Here is an 18,283-nt window from a genome sequence, read left to right on the forward strand (position 1 = left end):
AAATATTCACAGCAGCTCCAGCCTGCATTTGCCTGAGGTGTGAGAAACAACCTCAGTGCCAAACCCTGAGCGTGAAGCAGGCGCTCAGGGAGGAGCGGGCTGCACCAGCTCATGCAATTTAGTTTGCTGTGAAAGCACAGAGAGTGTTGGTGGTGGTTATTGCGTCTCAGCGGAGCGATGGTAACCTGATTACCAGCAGCCTCTACCTTGGGGTCATTAAGCACCAAGAAAGAGAAACTAGAGTGTCTTAAAGCTTTCTGGAGAGATTTGGAGCAAAACTGAAGCTCTGAGTGTCCTCAGGCGATGTTTGCTCCTGTATCTGTGCTCCTCCACCTGCCCTGTGGGACAGTTTGGAGGAGTCTGAGTTGGAAATCCAGGCTGGACCCTGATGGTTAAATCTCACTTGTGAAATGCTGGGACTGCTCACCCAGGATGGTGAAGGCACAGGTTAAAATCCTGCCCTGGGGCAGAGGGGCTGGAGGAGCTCCATGGGAGGCAGGACCTCTGCAGGGATCCATTCCCTCACTGGGATCCCCATTTTCTGGTTTACTACATGCTCTTGTCTGTATTTCCTGAGGGATTCTGGAGAGTCAGCACTTCGCAAGTGCTGGAGGTGTCTGAGCAGCCGGGTAAGTACCAAAAAAAGCTAAAGGTGGGTTGCAGGTGAGGAAATTTGGGAGGGAAGTCAGGGATGGAAGGCCGCAGAGAAGCAGCCAGGAGCATTTTCCCCTTTTCTGCTGGAAGCCAACAGGGAATCCTGCTGCTTCCCACTCAACCCACCCAAAGGAGCCAGACAAAATCCCCACAACCACCAAAGAAATGCCCAAACCAAAGCAGTCAGGATGAGGGGGAGTCTACTTCGGGGGGAGATGGACATTGGTGGGCAGGATGGAGCTTAGTGCTGGGAGTTAATCGCCTGTGAAAAGGAGGGATGGTAAGGGTGAGGGGCAGAGCCTGAAGGGCAAATCACACCTGCAGGGAAGATGAATGAGCCGATGGCCCAAGATGAATGATGGTGGCTTCTCAAGGGCATCAGTGGGAAAAGGATGGGGCAGGAGACTGGTGGACATGAAAGGGTTAACCTAACGAAGAGGTTTCTCAGCAGCAGCAAAGACTTGGGTTTTCCACTCATTTGTATTTCTCTCCTGGCAGTGTTTAGGTGCAATAAACCCACATGTGTGTGCGCGCGTGCACACACACACATTGCCCTTCCCCTGAGGGCTGCCTTGGAAAATAACCTCTTCCAGCTGCGGGGTCTGTGCGTGGCTCGTGGCCAGGAGGCACCGGGGCCTTATTAGCTCCAGGGATGGGTGATTATCCACAGGTGTCAGATGGGAAAATTGAGATGTAAAGCAGCGAAAGCATTCTATGATTCGATGATGAAATGGCTGGACCCAAGGTGGAAAGTAAATTGGTTTTGGGGCTATGGATGGACCTGCTGTTTTCTTGCAGCAAGCTGAGTGTAGTGGGGATGTGCCTTTGCTTTTGAGCAGGGACTAAAGGTTGGCCCAAAGCATCAGGACCACGAGCAGATCTTGTCCTGACTGCGTAGGTTTAATCTAAGGCTACAGAGGGGCTAAAAGCCCTGTTGGGTGCCTGGGTAGGGCTGCAGAGGGGAATATTTCACCCCGGTTGCTCTTGGCTGGGGATTAGCAGCACCCTGAAGCAGGAGGGGGGATGGACCCCGCCGTGCTCTTCCCCGGGGCCAGCCCTGGCTGCTATTCTCGCTCAGCCGTGTCTGCTTTTTTTTTTTGGACTGTTTTTTGTCTTCAGCCAGCCAGGCACCCCATCTCCCAGACAGGAGAGATGAAAATGAGCTCTCGTCCTCTGTGGAGGAGAAGATGAGGGAGAGACACGGAGGAAAAGTGAGGGAAATTAAGCAGAAATAGCTTCAGGGGTCATTTAAAAATATCCCCACGACTCCCTTAAATATATATTTAGCAAGAATTCATAGTCCATGGCTGACAGAGCTCCAGGCACCAAATGTACAGAGTGGTTTTTGATAAAGACCCACGGGATCTAGCACAGCTTAGAGGGGAAGGAGGTCTGTGGGATGCAGATGGGGAGATCCAAGGGCAGGAGCAGGAGGCTGCAGGGTTGCTCTGAGCCACCCTCCTGTGCCCATGAACTGCCCCCACACTGCATAAAGCCTCATGTTGAGCCTTTTGGGTCTCTAAAACAAGGTCCTTTTCCATCAGGGTCTACCAGCAGGCCTAATGCAGGGCTTCTGCTGGTGGGGTAGGGCTGGCAACACAACCCTTGGAGACTCCGTGCGCTCTCACCAGCCTGCGTGTGGCAGGTTCGTGGTGCCACCACCCCGTCCATCGTAGTTTTCCTCCTTTGGGATTAACCTGTGCTGGTTCCTCTGCCTGAGTGACAGCCTGGCTTGGGTTCTTGTCCCCATGAAGGCTGGGAGCAGATGAGGAGGTGTTGGACTGAGCCCAGCCCTTCTGGAGAAGGGAGCTACTGACGGACCAGCCAGAGGGTTGGAAAGGCGTGGGATTGAATCAGTAATGAAACACCCGCGAGGAGACATGAGTGGCAGGTACAGTCCCGTGGGAGGAAGAGTACGAAGCCACCGTGGGGCTGACGCTCAGCAGGTTTAAAGCACCAGGGTGGCTGGGAGCAGCACTACACCCCTCGCACCAGCTGGCCCATTGGCATTGAGATCCCAAAGTGTTTTCCAGCTCCAAGTGCCTTAAAAGTAAGAAGATCCCCTTGTTCCTAGGAGCAGCCCGGGCTAAAGACCCCGTCCCAGAGCAGCCCTCACTGCCCGGCTCCCAGATCCGCCCCAGGAGCTTCGTGATCAGCCAGAGTCCATGAATTATTCATTGCTCCTTCGTGGTGCACAGGATTCTGTTACACCATGGAGAAGGGTCTCCTTGAGCAACAAAGTCTTGCCCAGGGCTGTCGGCTTGGAAACCCAAGAGCTAGAGGGAATTCAGCTCGCACGTTCCTTCCTCAGGTCCAGCATTGCTCTGACAGTAAAGTCAGGCGGGTTTTTGACTTTGGGGCCCTGACTGAAGGTTGGTGGGTGTCTCCTTACAGACCTGCGGGCTTTATTGATTGTCTCCTGCCTGAATTCCCACCCCGTCCAGATTGTAACTGTTCCCCTCAAGATGACAAATGGAGCTGCCAGCCTCTGATTTATTTTAATTGCCATTTTTCCCTCCTGCTAGCAACATAAAGACATGATGAACGCATGCTGGAGTATCCAAGCTGGGAGATGCTGGGCTGGAGGGTGTTTGGTGCTTGGTGGGGGCATTGTCCGTCTCCACCTTCCTGGCACAGAAAAACCCCTCTCTGAAAACCCCCAGTGTGGGGAAACTGAGGCAACAGAGCTGGTTAGGAGGAGGTGGGAATTTGCGCACGGGTGATGGGGAAGAGAAAACAGCATCAGGCTGCCTGTGCATGGCAGGGGGTGGTAGGATTGGAAGGGGGATAGCTAGTTAAAAAAGGCATGTGTATCCGCAGGGCAGAGGGGTTCCAGGTACCTTCTGGGCTCCTTGCCTGCCGATGTGTTTCACCACGACGCCTTTATTGCTTGGGGAGGTGTCGGAAGGAAGATGTTGTGAAGACTTGGTCTTTTCTCCTCTAGGGCTGCAGGCAAAAATGCCCTGACGGGACAGGAGAGGACGTGCTGTTTGGCATGATGCTCCCCGCTCCCACCGCGCTGGAGCATGTCACAGGGAAGAGCTGTGAGACATGACACACACCACCCTGAAGACTAAAGGGAGGTGGGGGACTTCTGCATTTTTGTGACAGCGTCTGGCACAGCAGGAACAAGGTGCCGATCCTTAGTGGGGTGGAAGAGAGGCGCGAGGTGCCTGGGAGCTGGCCGGCACATGGCGCCATCTCCTTGGTCCCCTCGTGTGAGTGCTGGGCTCCCTGCAGGCTTCTGACCAGCTTCTCCTTTCCCAGCTGCTTGTGCAAATGGTTGAGAAATGTCTTTTGCTGCAGGCTGTGTCCTTGCTTTCCTCCCCGCTGGGACACGGGGAAAGGGCGCAGGTCTCAGCTGCGGGGAGCAGGGCACTGGTGCCGCCGGCTGGCTTTTCACAGCATCCCTTAGCACTGCCTCTCCCCTCCGGACCTAGTGCCACTTATCCTGCAAACACGTCACACTCGACGGTGACGTTATAGCTAGCGCAGGGATGGGGGGGGGGGGTCTCCCCCCCATATTCCCCCTCTCTCCATATCCAAGGAGAATCCTCCTCCACCAAAGGCACTCAAGAGCCCTGGCTGAGACCAAGCCACACCGTGGGTGTTTGGGTCATTTTGGGGCCCCGTGGTTATGTGAGGTCCCCCTCCTCCAGAGCTGCCACCTGTTTGCCGTCTGCCCAGCAAGACCCAGCTCGTGCGAGGCTGCTGCGGCGCTCGTTCGTCATGTCCCGGCCGTGGCAGCATGTCACCATGCGGTGACATGGCAATGGCTCGAGCGGAGGCTCCAGTGTTTAAAGGCGCCGGCCTGCCGGGATCGTGGCGGGTCTCGGCTCTGCTCGGTGTGAGCACAGACGGGCCAAGTCCTTCTGGGCTGTGCTGCTCCTCGCTGAGAGGACAGCTTCGTTTTCCTCCTGAGGAGGGAGAGGAACCGAGACACAGCGTGATGATGGACCAGATCGCTGCCTCTCGGTGAAAGGGTCTCTGAGCGGAGTAGGATGTAAAACGGGGCTCCTCTGAGCACAGGCAGCGATTGGAAGGCAAAGGCACCAGCTTGCAGGGGGCAGATGGACCGGAGGCAGACATGAGCCAAACCACCTGAAGCCCAGTGGCTTCCCAGGGCGCTGCTTGGCTTCCTCGGGCTGCATCCCCACAGGAGGAACCAGGTGGGCACCCAAAATCAGGTGTCTCCATGCCGTACAGACATCGCTGTCCTGAGCGGGGCCATCCCAGGGAGGGCAGCTGGGGACTGGAAAGGGCAGGAGGCCAAGGGCAAGGAGGGTCCCTGGGTGTACAAATCTTTGTAATTACAGATTCACGTCCGTGCACCAGCTATCCTCAGGACACAGGGCTTTGGTGAAGGATGTGACCCCGCAACGTGATCCTGGATCCCCGATCCTGCCTTAATTCTCTCTGTACTTTGGGGGTTTATTTTTCCCTCTCCATTAATCTCTGAATATTAGGTGGAAAGCGAACAATTACTGTGCTAATGGCTCCATAAATTCCTTCATTACTTATTAAACTCGATCACTCCCCATGCAGCAGAGGAAAAGAGATGAAATGGAGAAGAAAAGGGAGCGGAGCGGGGGTTAGGAGGGGCTGCGCCAGGGCAGAGGGCGCAGCTCCTGCGGCCGGCCCCGGGCAGGGCTGCGGCAGCGGGGCCGGATCAGGCCCCGGTAATTCCTGGGCTGCCGTTGCCCTCTGCCGGCAGCGGGACAGGCAGGGGCTGCCTGCTCTGCCCGCCGGGCAGGAGGGGACAGAACCCCGGGGCTGGGGGGGTCCCCGGGGGGCAGGAGGCTGGGGAGCACCGGGGTGTCTGGGGCTGCTCGTTGTGAGGATGTTCCGAGGAGGTTGACGGGCAGGATGGGGCGCAGGGACCACCCCTGCTTGCAAAAGCTGTCCCAAACCCGCAGGGACGGTGCTGAGCAGAGCTGAACCAGGGCAGGTTGAGGAGCCTGGCTTTAGGCTGCGCTTAACCTGAGGAGAGGCCCAGGGCAGGTTGAGGAGTCTCGAACCACAGCCCATCTCCAGGCCGCCGGCGAGCACCGGACACCGTTTTCCCGGTTGCAGGAAGAAATCCGCTCTCTCCCGGCTTTCCTCGAGGTGCTGGGAGCTGCCTTGTGGTTTGCTGCCAAACCTCACCGGCATCCCACAGGGTGGATGTTCTCCAGTTTGGTTTGTTTGTTTTGGTTTTTTTTTTTTTTTTTCTGCTGGCGAAGGCGAGGTCTGGGTCGCTGTGGAGATCGTCGCAAGGATTGCAGCGACGGTTCGAGGGAAGCTTTCACCTCCTCTCCGGGTCAGAGTCCACGACAGCTCACTTCTGGGCTGGCAGCTCCGCTCCCAGGAGGGCTCTTGTGGCCTCGCCTAAGTGAAGCTAATGTATTTCGACGTCTCTAATGGCCAGCTGGGATCCAAGCGCATCTCCAGGAAGAAAGGCAGCTCGTCTGAATGCAAAACTGCAAACAAGCAAACGCCTCCCCAGCCGAGATGCTCGCAAGTCTTCTGCCTGTGTCGATCAGCGGGGCTCAGAGCGGGGGCTTTGGGATCCTGCCAGGGAGCCTTCTTCGCTTCTCCTCCTCCATCAGGCTGACCTGTTCCTCTGCAGTCATCTCCAGCCAGGTTTTGAAAGGAAGAGGCGCAGTTAAAGTCCTAGAGAATGGGTTTTGCAGGAAAACGGCAAGTTTCTATGGTTCTGCAACACCCAAATATTGTCTGGGATGAGCCCAGCTCCGCAGAGGGACCTGGATGCCCAACTCCCATGGACACCAAATGTAATTAGACATTTCTATCTAGGCCAGGGGCTCAAGGGCCATCTGGCACCTTAATTATTCATACACATATATAAGCACAGACAGAGCGCTCTTTATCTAGCCTGGGCCTGGGGGGAGATTCCTGCTTACGCCGGGTCGTTTCTCATGGCCTGACACAGCGTGCTCTGCTCCGGGGCTGGTTTCAGGTGCTGCGTTGCCTTTTCCTGGTGCCAAAACCAGCTCCAAAACGCACCAGTGCTGCTGAACTAGGCACTGCAGAGATCCACGTCGATGGTGGCTGACGCAGAGATGGAAAAATCCAGGAGGAGAAGAGTTCCCCCTTGGAAGGAGCGGGTCAGGAGGACTGAAATCAGATTAAATGTCTGTCAGGAGGGCCTGTCCCTGTGGTGATGTGGCCCAGCGCTCCCCCAAGGTGTCTTTTACGCTGTGACTCATCAGCTGAGGAATTTCAATTTCTGTCTTTCTCTCCCAACCCGAGGCACCACGAGGAAGCGGTTAGGACCTTGGCAGATAGAAGTCTCTATCACTAGCTGTTTAAAGTGATGCATTTTCTCTCAAGCCAGTGGAGCTGTGCCAGGTTTTACCAGATGTAACCTCAAAGATGAAGCTGAAATATGGTAGAATAGGTTTTTCCCCACAGTTTCATCTTACCCAGCTGAGGAGTGATTCCTCAGCTCCTCTGCGATGCTCTGACAGACACCATGGGACAGGCAGGAGGGGAGCTGGCAGGGAGGGGTTCTGCATGGGATGTGGGTACATCTGATCCAGACTGAAATGATGGTTTTTTTTAAATTGTAAACTGGGATATTCTGGTCCCCAAAGCATGCCGTGGGCTGGGCCTCCTTCCTCGGTCATTTCCCTCCCAGCCTCCAGAAACCTTTCTAGCAACCCTGGCCTTGGAAGCAAGGAATTTCTGTAAAATGGTAACACCTTGACAAAACAGCATTTTTTTCTAGGGGGAAACAATAACGCCTGAGCTTTATCCTTTAGTTGTGTCTCCCCAGGAAAGCGGCTCGACCTGGACAAGAGCAGCGGTTGCGATAAGCCTGTCTGACAGACTCCATGTCTCGCTCAGCCGAGGCTCCTCTGCGCCGGTGATGCCGCCCCTCCCGCACATACCTTTGTATCACTTCATCTGGATGATCTACATCCACCTAATTGTATCTGTCTTCCATATACTTTATGATAATTATATCCACATGAGCCAAGCTCCCATATCATTGCAGGTCTGTCTCCGATACGCCTGTTGGGTTAACTCAGTGTTGTTGCATAGGAGGATCTCATTTTCAGAAGCTCAACATATATTTCAACCACAATTTCTATCACTCCTAGGTCTATATTTAGACATCAGCTATTTACCCACCACTGAAAACCCACCCACAATTTCAGGAGCCTCTGTGTACCATCTCTGTCAGAAGATGATATGACAGGGAGAAACGCGGTCTAATGGACCGCTATTAAAAAATCTGATTCAATTCTCCCTCGGTTGGATTAAGACGTTTCTGGGGAGCGATCCTATTTCCATGGGGTGACACAGAGATGCGAGGACATTTCACTCAGAGGCCCAGCGAGGGAACATTGTGCTTTCTGCTCTCCTTATTTTCAAACCACTTAGGCTGTGATTATAAAACATGGCTCAGGGGGGCCGTAGCATCGCTGGGTTAGAGGAAGTTCTTCCTACTGCAGTGTGGTTGCAGGTTTTTGTTTTTTTTTTTTCTCCTCAGGTACTGCTGGATTTCAATGTTTTCATGGCAGCCAAGAAGAACGAAGGGATAATTCTCCAGCATAACCCTGAGGGTGTGAAATTACGGTTTGGGGAGGGTGATTTATGGGATAGTAGGATGCAGGGGCAGCACTTCCATCAGGGACAGCAGCTTTCTCACCCTTTGAACCTTTTTTTTTTTTTCCCTTCTACACTACGCACAGGCAGAGTAGGGAGGAAAGAGGAGCAAAGTAGGACAGGGGCCCATGTGGCAGCGCTCGGGGGAGTGGGATCCTCACAAGATACACAGATTAGAGCTGCTTCTGTTCGATGAGGACTGGGTTTCCCTGTTCTGGAGGTCGCTGCAGCTCCAAACCTCAGAGGAAGGCCCAAAATAAAGCTCTTTCCTAACCACCTCAACCTTCAGCTCCCAAAAGGTAACACTGGCAAAAGTGAAAATGTATCAGCGTAACTAACGTTTTCTATGAAGCTTTATACAGGGAATACTGCCCGGGGTTTGATTGCCTCGAGCGAGGCAGTAACAGGGCGAGGTGTGACCGTGACCTGCGGTCAGTCCCCTGCTCCCTGCCGCTCCTCCTCAGGCTCCAGCACCCAGGAGGGGAGGGCCGGGCCCCGGGGCTGAGCCCGGTGCTGGCGGCCCAGAGGCCTGCGGGGCTCTGGTGTGTATTTCCCGGGGTGGACATGGACAGGGCACCAGGCACAGGGCGGAACAGGCACTGACTGCAGGCCGAGCTTTCGCTCCCTGCTCGAACGCTCTCTCCTTTCCCCCTCCGGTGAAGTTGAGCCCCAGCCCGCCCCGCTGGCGCTTATCCCCCGGCCGTTCGCGCGTCCCTGCGGGCTGAGGAGACGGGCGCAGACCACGCACCCGCCCACGCCCCCTCCCCGCCGCAGCCCGGCGCGCTCTGAGCCCTCAGCCGCGGCCGCACGGCGAACTCCGCCGGGGAACCGCCCTCTTCCCCTTTGCGACCAATCAGAGTCAGAGAAAGCGTGATTGATCGCCACTGTAGCCTATCTGCAAGCTACCTGACTGCACTCAATCAGATGCCTGGGGAGATTTTTCTCGCCCAATGATAAACGAAGAGTGGAGCTTGGGTAGCGGCCCGCGCTTCTTCGGGAGCGGCGTAGACTTCAGCCAATCAGAGCAGCGCAGGGAAGGTTACCCCTGACCAATGAGGAAAGGGGGCGGGGAAAGAGCGGCTCGCGAGAATTTGAGAGGGACGATGGGAACCCGCGTCTAAGCGAGCGGGCCAATGGGAAAGGGCAGGGCGGGGCCGCAGCAGGACCATTATAACTGGCAGGTAAGAGAGCCAATCAGAAGAAGGAGGTACGTTCGGCCCAATGGTCAATGAGCAGGGGAAGTCCTCCCAGCGTTGAACTGCTACGATTGACAGGGATGCCCCCAATCAGAAGGCCGCGCCCTTTCTAACCGTCCAATGACCGAGCGAGGCGGGGAGGAGTGTGGCGAGGGGAGGCTCTTCCCGCCCCCTCCTCGCTGGCGCTCGAGGCCGGCCGGTGGAAGGACAGCCTGCTAAGCCAATTGAAAACGGCAAAGAGGGGGAGTGGGCGGGCCTTCCGCCCGGCGGGGGCGAGGGGGTGGGGGCGCCTCGCTCGGCGGCCAACGAGGGCGTCGGGCCGGCGCCGAGCGCCCAATGGGCGCTGAGGGGGCGGGGCTCGCTGCCGCCGCGGCTTCCAAGATGGCGGCGGGTGCGTGAGCGCGGCGGTCAGTCAGTCGGTGAGGCCGCCGGCGGGAGCAGGGCCGGGGGCGGGTGGGGGCCCCGCCGCCCGCCGCCATGAAGGGCAAGGAGCGCTCGCCGGCCAAAGCCAAGCGTTCGCGGGGCGGCGGGGGCGGCGAGGACTCGGCGTCGTCCTCCTCGTCGGCGCGGGGCGAGCGGAGCAGCAAGAAGCCGAGCGGCTCCGGCGGCTCCAACGGCAGCGGCGGGAAAGCGGCGGCAGCGGCGGCCTCCACCGAGAGCAACAGCGGGAGCAGCCGGCGCGGCCCCCACCCGGAGAAGGCCGGCCGCGCCGGCAGCCGCGAGTACGAGGCCGGGGCGGCGGCGGCGGGCGGCGGGGGCAGCCGGCACGGCTACGGCGGCGGCAGCGGCAAAACCGCGGAGGCGTCGCGGAGCAGCAGCAGCCGCGGCGGCGGGGGTGAGTCCCGGGCGCCGGCAGCGGCCCCGTCCTCCTCCTCCTCCGAGTCGGGCGGCGGCGGGGAGTACAAGACGCTGAAGATCAGCGAGCTGGGCTCGGCGCTGAGCGACGAGGCGGTGGAGGACGGGCTCTTCCACGAGTTCAAGCGCTTCGGCGACGTGAGCGTCAAAATCAGCCGCCTCCCGCCCGGTACCGGCGCCGCCGACGAGCGCGTGGCCTTTGTCAACTTCCGCCGGCCCGAGGACGCCCGCGCCGCCAAGCACGCCCGCGGCCGCCTCGTGCTCTACGACCGCCCGCTGAAAATCGAGGCCGTCTACGTCGGAGGCGGCGGAGGGAGCAGCCGGCGACGCAGCAGCCGTTCCCCGGCGCTGCTGGACAAGGAGTCTCCCTACGGCACGGCAGCCGTCGGGGTGGCGGCCGCGGCGGCAGCGGCTGTGCGGCACCCTCCGGCTGGGGCGACGCAACGGGCCTTGTCACCCGCCGGGAGCGGCGGGGCCCTGGGTTATCGAGACTACCGGCTGCAGCAGCTCGCCCTGGGCCGCTTGCCGCCTCCGCCCCCTCTGCCCAGGGAGTTGGAGAGGGAGAGGGACTACGGGGGTTTCTACGAAGCGCGAGTGCGGCCGGCCTACGGGCTGGAGCGGGTGGCTGGTGTGGCAGCTGCCGGGGGCTTTCGTGGAGGAGGAGGGGGTGCTGGAGCTGCCGGTGAGGAGGAGATCAGCCCGGAGGATGACCAGAGGGCCAACCGCACGTTGTTCCTGGGCAACCTGGACATCACCGTGAGCGAGTCAGATCTACGCCGAGCTTTTGACCGTTTTGGGGTCATTACTGAGGTGGACATCAAAAGGCCGGGGCGCGGGCAGACCAGCACGTATGGTTTTCTTAAATTTGAAAATCTGGACATGGCGCACCGGGCCAAGTTGGCCATGTCAGGAAAGGTGCTTCTGCGCAACCCCATCAAGATTGGGTATGGTAAAGCCACTCCAACTACCAGGCTCTGGGTGGGTGGCCTTGGGCCCTGGGTGCCCCTCGCTGCCCTGGCCAGGGAGTTTGATCGGTTTGGCACCATTCGCACTATCGATTACCGCAAAGGTGATTCGTGGGCCTATATCCAGTATGAGAGCTTGGACGCGGCGCAGGCAGCATGCACCCACATGCGTGGTTTTCCCTTGGGTGGGCCCGATCGCCGGCTCCGCGTAGACTTTGCTGACACTGAGCATCGGTACCAGCAGCCCTACCTGCAGCCTCTGCCCTTGCCACCCCCTGCTCATTATGAGCTCGTGGCGGAGGCGGCTGCTTTTGGGGCTCACCGGGGAGCCCCACCTGATCCTCTTCGGGGGGCCCGGGACAGGACGCCACCGTTACTTTATAGAGACCGCGACAGAGACCTTTATCCTGAGACAGAGTGGGTGCCCCCCCCACCCCCTGTTCGGGACAGGAGTAATCGGGCAGCTGCCTATGACCCACTGGAAAGCCTCGAGCGCCGCCGGGACGGCTGGTCCTTGGAGCGGGACCGAGGGGAGAGGGAATTGGGCAGTAGTAGTAGGGATCAGCCTAGGAAACGGAGACTGGCGGAGGACGGAGGCCGGCACTTGGACCGCTCTCCAGACAGCGAGCGCTCTTCTTCCTCCCGTAAGCGTCACTGTTTAGCCACAACCTCTCCACCGGACCGCAGCCCCGAGCTCCTTGGAGGGAGGGAGCGTTACAGCAGTGACCCCGAGCGCTCATCCTCCCGCTTGCTCCTGTTGGAGCGGCCCTCGCCTGTACGGGAATCGCGCCGGGGCAGCCTGGAGCGGGGTCAGAACGAAAAACGCGACCGCAAGAATTCCGCCGAACGGGAGCGGAAACATCGCGCTTCCGCGGCAGCCGCTGCGCAGGAGTGCAAAAGTCCAGCCAAAAAGGATGAGCGCGCTGTGGAAGGAGGCGGCGGAGGCTCCCGCCTCAAACCTCCTCCTCAGAAACAGCAGCAGGATGGAGCGTCACAGGCCGGGGGAGCCCCCAAGCTGTGCTTGGCTTGGCAGGGGATGCTTCTGCTGAAGAACAGCAACTTCCCGTCCAATATGCATCTGCTTCAGGGGGACCTCGGTGTTGCCAGCAGTCTCCTCGTGGAGGGAGCGACTGGTGGGAAAGTAGCTCAGCTCAAGATCACCCAACGTCTTCGTCTGGACCAGCCCAAGCTAGATGAGGTCAATCGTCGCATCAAAGTGGCGGGTCCCAACGGCTACGCCATCCTTTTGGCTGTGCCTGGCGCATCAGACAACCGCTCCGCAGCCGGAGCTAGCGAGGCCGCCACCACCTCCACCCAGAGGCCACTCAGGAATCTGGTGTCCTATCTAAAGCAAAAGCAGGCTGCTGGGGTGATCAGCCTCCCTGTGGGGGGTAACAAAGACAAGGAGAACAGCGGGGTCCTGCACGCCTTTCCACCCTGTGATTTCTCCCAGCAGTTCCTGGACTCCACGGCCAAGGCGCTGGCCAAATCAGAGGACGACTATCTGGTCATGATCATTGTCCGTGGGGCGTCCTAAGGCCCTCGTGTCCTCTGTACCCACCCCTGCCTACTCCTCCACACAGCCCCTCCAGCGTGTGCCAGGTGCTATGGGATACAGCCTTAGCCAGCCCTGTTATTATTTTAAATTAGATCTTTGTTTGTAGGTGACTTTCCCTGCCCGTTTTTCTGTTACTACATTTTTCTATAAAGTTAGAAGCCAGAAAGGTTGGTTAGCCGTTAGTGTGAATAGGATATTTTGAGATTTCCCCATCAGTGGGAATAGCAGGGAGGCTAGGCCTGCTTTGATTTACGAAAAAAAAAAAAAAAGAGAAAAAAAACTGGGGGGGGGGGGGGAGGGAAGAGCAAACTCCCGTCTTCTTAATTTCGATTCGTGTCCTTTTTTCATTTCATGTATTTTAAAGCAAGTTTAATAGCTCATCCTCGATAGAGTTACAAACCGAAAAGACCAGATTTAAAGCACTCAGTAGTTTAAATGGAAAACCACATACCTACTAGCGGACTGGTGTCAGCTCATTTTTTGAGTCCTTGAAATTCTGTGATGGCCTCAGGCCAGCGGCCCTTTGGCACGCCTGGTCCCTTTCCTCAGGAGCCTGAACGGTTTCCCTTTGAGTTGCATGGCTCAAGGTTGATGTCTTTCAGGTGACCAGCACCTGCTCTCGGGTACACTGCAGAACATTTAATTCCTTTATTGGGTGTCTGATAATTTCATCCAGCCCCTCAAAATGCATGCACTGAAAGTATGCTTTTTTTAACAGGTGTATTTCTCCTATTTCTCTGAGTTCTGTTGTATCCCATATATGCACTTTGGGTTTGTAGCAGTGACAATGTTTGGTATAATAGCTGAGGACTTTGTTACAAACCATGAATGTCTTGTGCTTACTCTGGTATGCAAGAAACAAGGAGGTGCTTTAAGAATAACTTCAGTTATATTGTGGTTTTTTGTTTTTACTGCCTTTTTTCAAAGAGTTGCAGGTACAGTGGGGTCTGGTTCCACAGTGCAAACTCTGAGCAAGTGTGCTTCTCTCCAGAGATGGTTTTAATTCTGTGATAATTTAATTACATAAAAGTTCTCATTAACATTTTACCTCTTTGTTAATAGCAAGGAACTGCTGTCTGCTAGGGACTTTTCAGGTACAGTACAGTGGGCATTACATGAGGTTTATCATTTTATAGGCATCTGGAGTAAAGTGTTTTTAGCATCTTGGAGAAGTAGTAAAAGTACTCCGAGATGCTGAGGTATGAGCTCTTGTTCCTGTGATTCTAGGAGGACACAGTTTGCTTTTTTGCAAAGAACTTAGTTCATTTTCTCTCGTGTTTTTTTCCCCACTCATTGGGCACTTTTCTCCAGCTGTCTTGGCCACCTTGCTAATACAGGCATTTAGGAGGAAAGAAGGGATCTAAATCCCTGTTGTTTTGTTTAACAACCGAAAGGATGTTGCAGCTAGCTTCTAAACTGAAGTGTAAATCTGACTGTCTCTATTTACAGGCCCCAAAATTGTAATCTTGCACTTAAACCCAGAATGTAGTCTTGCACTTAGCCATGTTTTCAGAGACTTGGGCAATGTAAAAGCGATGCTGCTTCACTCGGTCAGTCCTCCGATGTAATCCTTGGGCAACTGATAGTGGGACAAATTGATTTCTATTTCAGCTTGCGTGACGCAAAAATCAAGTTCAAAATGCAGAATAGTAGATGAAGGAGGAAATGTCTTGAATGTATTTTATGGGCGCAACAGTTCTGAAGTGTGACTGTGGTTGCGTGAGATTCACTGTCACAAAAATACGAATTTCTGTAATACCACTTTATGGACCCACTCGTCAGAGAGTGCTTTGTTTTAATCAAAATCAAAGTGGGCTTTGATTTCCTTTATCCGACTGGTATGAACAGACGTAGTATCCCAGGCATCGTGGTGAACTGAGAGCTTGAATGTGGCAGCATATCTTGAAAATGGATTTTGGTTCTGTAGCTACTTTTCTTTCTAAATGGAAACGTACAAGCCTCATTTAATGCTCTTAAATGTTTGAGGGTACAATCCAGGACTTCTGGGTTGTTGTCCTTCAACGTGAATGTAATAGATGGCAGAATTCAGCTGTTCATCTTACTATTAACAATGAGAATTTTTCGGAATGACACCGATAACGCAAATAACTATGTTTTAGATGATCCAGCATATTTACCACTTATTGCAAAGAATGTCTGTTTTAATTCTAGCAGGTGTCTGTTGTGTGTCAGCAGGTAACCAACACTGCTGCTAACTGACTTGAAGTGCTGCTTGCATCTAGAGTGAATTTTCTCATTGCACCTGACATGAGTCACTTGCAAGTGCGGAGTTTTAAAGGAAAGAAACTTGAACCGCTGGGAATTCAAATCTGCTCAAAACCAAAAAAAAAAAAAAAGAGAAGCACTAACATTGTTTGTGTTCAACACTTAAACTTGCTGAGAACAGTGTTTGTTATGCTGATATGCAGTAGGCACCTGTTAAAACCCATGAAACTTGGGGTCAACATGGCTTGTCAAAGCAAATTCAGCGTGGAAACCCTTTTGGAAAGAGCATTCTAGGTGCAATTCCCTTTTCCCTTGTAAAATAGCAGTGGTGATACCTGCCACAGGCTTGTAGGAGTCAAAATTGTGCTGCGCTGGAGGGTAACAAGGAACAGGCGAGGCTGCATTTGACTCCAGGTTTTCTGGTTCCTTATTTAATGGAGTACCTGCTTCTTTAAATCTGGTTTATTTGTGGTTGCTGCTCTGTTGTGTAAGCAAGGATTTTAACACCCTTTGCGGGTTCTTAATGTCAAAACATAGCTGACTGGCAACATTTTTTTTGCCAGCACTTAAGTTCACGTGCTGCCATCAAGGCTGGTACAGCTTGGTTGGCTGTGCTGTTCTCTTAGGCTCTGAAGTGTGCACCATTGGAGTAACTGTCCACTAAAAGTTGTCTTGGCCAGGGCTGAACATGAGTCGAAGTCCGTGTGTAATACCACTTCTGTATAGAGCAAAACAGATGTAGCAGACTTGAGGGCTCTCGTTGTGTTTGGCATTCTGTTGCTGGAGCGAGAGCTCCGTATTTCTTCTAACGTTGTGTGCAGCTCCTACTCCTGTATTTCATTAGTTTGTTGAATTAGCACGGTGAAAGGATGTCCTTTTCCTGAATCATTTCATGGTTGTGCTTTATGCTTTGGGGAAAGAACCTCAAATGACTCATACTTTTGTTGTAACATTTTAGGTTTTTTTTTTTTTAATTGGAAACTTTGTGCAACTTCCTTGGCTGCCGGCCAGTGGCTTTGTTTGCTCCCGTCTAGGGTACGGTCTGCTGTTCACTGGTGCGAACACTGAGGTTACCCTCAACTCCAGAGGTTTCAGGCTCCTGGTTACAAATACCAACACATCCTTGTAAGCATGGTAGAGAGAGACGGGCGTTACGTTTTTTCTTTTTTTTTCCCACAAGGATGTTAAAGGATTGAAATGTTTCGGTGACAACTTGCTCAGCCCCTGTGGAGGGCGGAGAAGAAAGTTTTAGATTGCTTGCATTGCTTGGGGAACCATCTGGTTGATGGTAACTGAGGTGAAAGGCCTTAAGTGTTAATGGCGAGGAAGAGTGAATCAAAATTGTGAAGACAGGTTCAAAAACTCTGAGGACTCAGGGAAAAATGGCCTGGAAAATTGTAGTTCCTGGCTTTACGAAAAACAGTGTTGCGGGCAGTGCTCCTGGGGAGTCTGCTGAATGCCTGTTGAACAGAAACGAGAGTGGAAGAAATTATTGCCTTGTGACTATAGAGCTTTTGGGTTTCTTTCCCCTTTGTCTCCCCCTTTATTACTTTCTGCAGATAGCACTGAAGGACAGATATTCCAATGATTCGTAAACTGAATGATGAGATGATTTTTTTGTGTTAGGCTTAAAGCAGACCGTATGGTTCAGAGAATGGTTAATTGAATATTCAACTTCATGCAGTTTTGATTGTGTGAAAATGATGAATGAGAAATATTACTTGAATAGAAACAATTATAAATTATATTAGCTGTGTCTTTGATTTGACCTTTTCTTTAATATTGGAGTTGTCTGCTGTTAGAATTACGCAGCAAAGTGAGAACAAAAGAGAAACATGTAACACTACATTTCATACTTTTGTTGATAAGTTGCCTTCAGGAAATATTACTTGAGGAAAGTCAACCAAATTATCAATAATTCGATTGGTTTTTCTCATGGTTAATTATTTTGATGTGTCCCATTAACTGTTACTGAAAGCTGAATACAGTACTGTAAGCCTAGTTTAACCTTGGTCCAAAAAGAAGCCCTGCACTACTTGTTATGCATCTATACATAGAAGGTGACTTCATTTCAAGGTTTCGTGCCCGTGGGTGATATTGGTGCTTTTTGAAGTCCAGGTAGAATATTCAGAAAGGCCTTGTAGCTCTATATGTTCATCTGTATAATATAGGGAGGGGAAAAAAAAAAATCTGTTGTATACATTTGTATTGAAATAACATTTTCTTTCCTCCTGCAAGCAAAGCTGGTGGACTGCAGAAGACAACCGCGTGGGATACCAAGCTCTAATGGACCTTTGGGAAGAGAAGCTGTGGCTTATGTGGAATTTACATGGGCCTCTTGATGGAAGAAAGCTTATCTGTTTAGTATTTGTGCATTTTACTAAAATGGCAGCTTTAAAAAAAAAAAAAAAGTTGTGTATCTGCTATTGTGATGCCAATGCCCGTGTTTTAAGTGGAAAAAAAAAATGACCTCTTTGCTTTGTGCTGTGTACACAAGATTGCTGGAAAAGTAAAGGAATACCCTTTTTATGGCTCACACAGCTTAAAAGTAGCTGTCACTCAAACATGCGCTCACAGTTGAGCTGATTTTGTTTCATTCTAAATAAATTGTTTCTTTTGAGGAAAATGGTTTTTCTGCCTGGAAGTGAATTGACGACAAACGTTTGACCCCTTTGTTTGCAGCGGAGGGGTTACTTGCTGCTGCTGCTCAATGTTTGATCTGATAGTTGTGGGTCTTGAGCAAGAAGCAGGGAGAACCGACACTTTCGCGTTGACCAGCCTGTTGTACCAAATCTGAAGAAATCTAGTTGATTGTCTTGCTGTGGCACCCCCTTTGTTTGCAGTGAAAAAGGGGGTCACTTGCTGCTTTACTCCTCACCTTGACGAGGAAGCGGTGCTGATGCTGGCATGCAAGAAGCAGGGAAGCACCACCCTGCGTCTCAGAACGGTGTACAAGTCTGGGGCTTCGCTGGTTTGAAGAGCTGGAGTTCCTGAATTTTAAGTTTCTGATTTATTTTGTTCACCCAACTCGTTTGGCTTTAGTTTTGATTATTTTTTTTTTTAATTTTGAAGAAAAAGTTTGAAATTGCTTTGAATCTTGCACGTAAACCTTTGCACCAAATTGCCAAAAGAAAAAGAGAAATGAGCCCTTAAAGGTGTTTAAATGCTGTTAATAAAGCCTTTCCTGACATACGTGAGGCGCTCCTCCATCTCCA

The 18,283-nt window shown here is 53.3% G+C and overlaps 1 protein-coding gene across 1 annotated transcript; it reads left to right on the forward strand.

The window, feature by feature from the left end:
- Positions 1-9,912: 9,912 nt before the first annotated feature.
- On the forward strand, positions 9,913-13,105 carry RBM15 (RNA binding motif protein 15). Its single transcript, XM_074893667.1, has one exon. The coding sequence runs from the start codon at positions 9,942-9,944 to the stop codon at positions 12,819-12,821; it is 2,880 nt and encodes a 959-aa protein (XP_074749768.1). The 5' UTR covers positions 9,913-9,941; the 3' UTR covers positions 12,822-13,105.
- The last annotated feature ends 5,178 nt before the right edge of the window (positions 13,106-18,283 follow it).

Source organism: Strix uralensis, chromosome 24 (genome assembly GCF_047716275.1).
Source record: "Strix uralensis isolate ZFMK-TIS-50842 chromosome 24, bStrUra1, whole genome shotgun sequence".
In the NCBI taxonomy this organism is placed as follows: Eukaryota; Metazoa; Chordata; class Aves; order Strigiformes; family Strigidae; genus Strix; species Strix uralensis.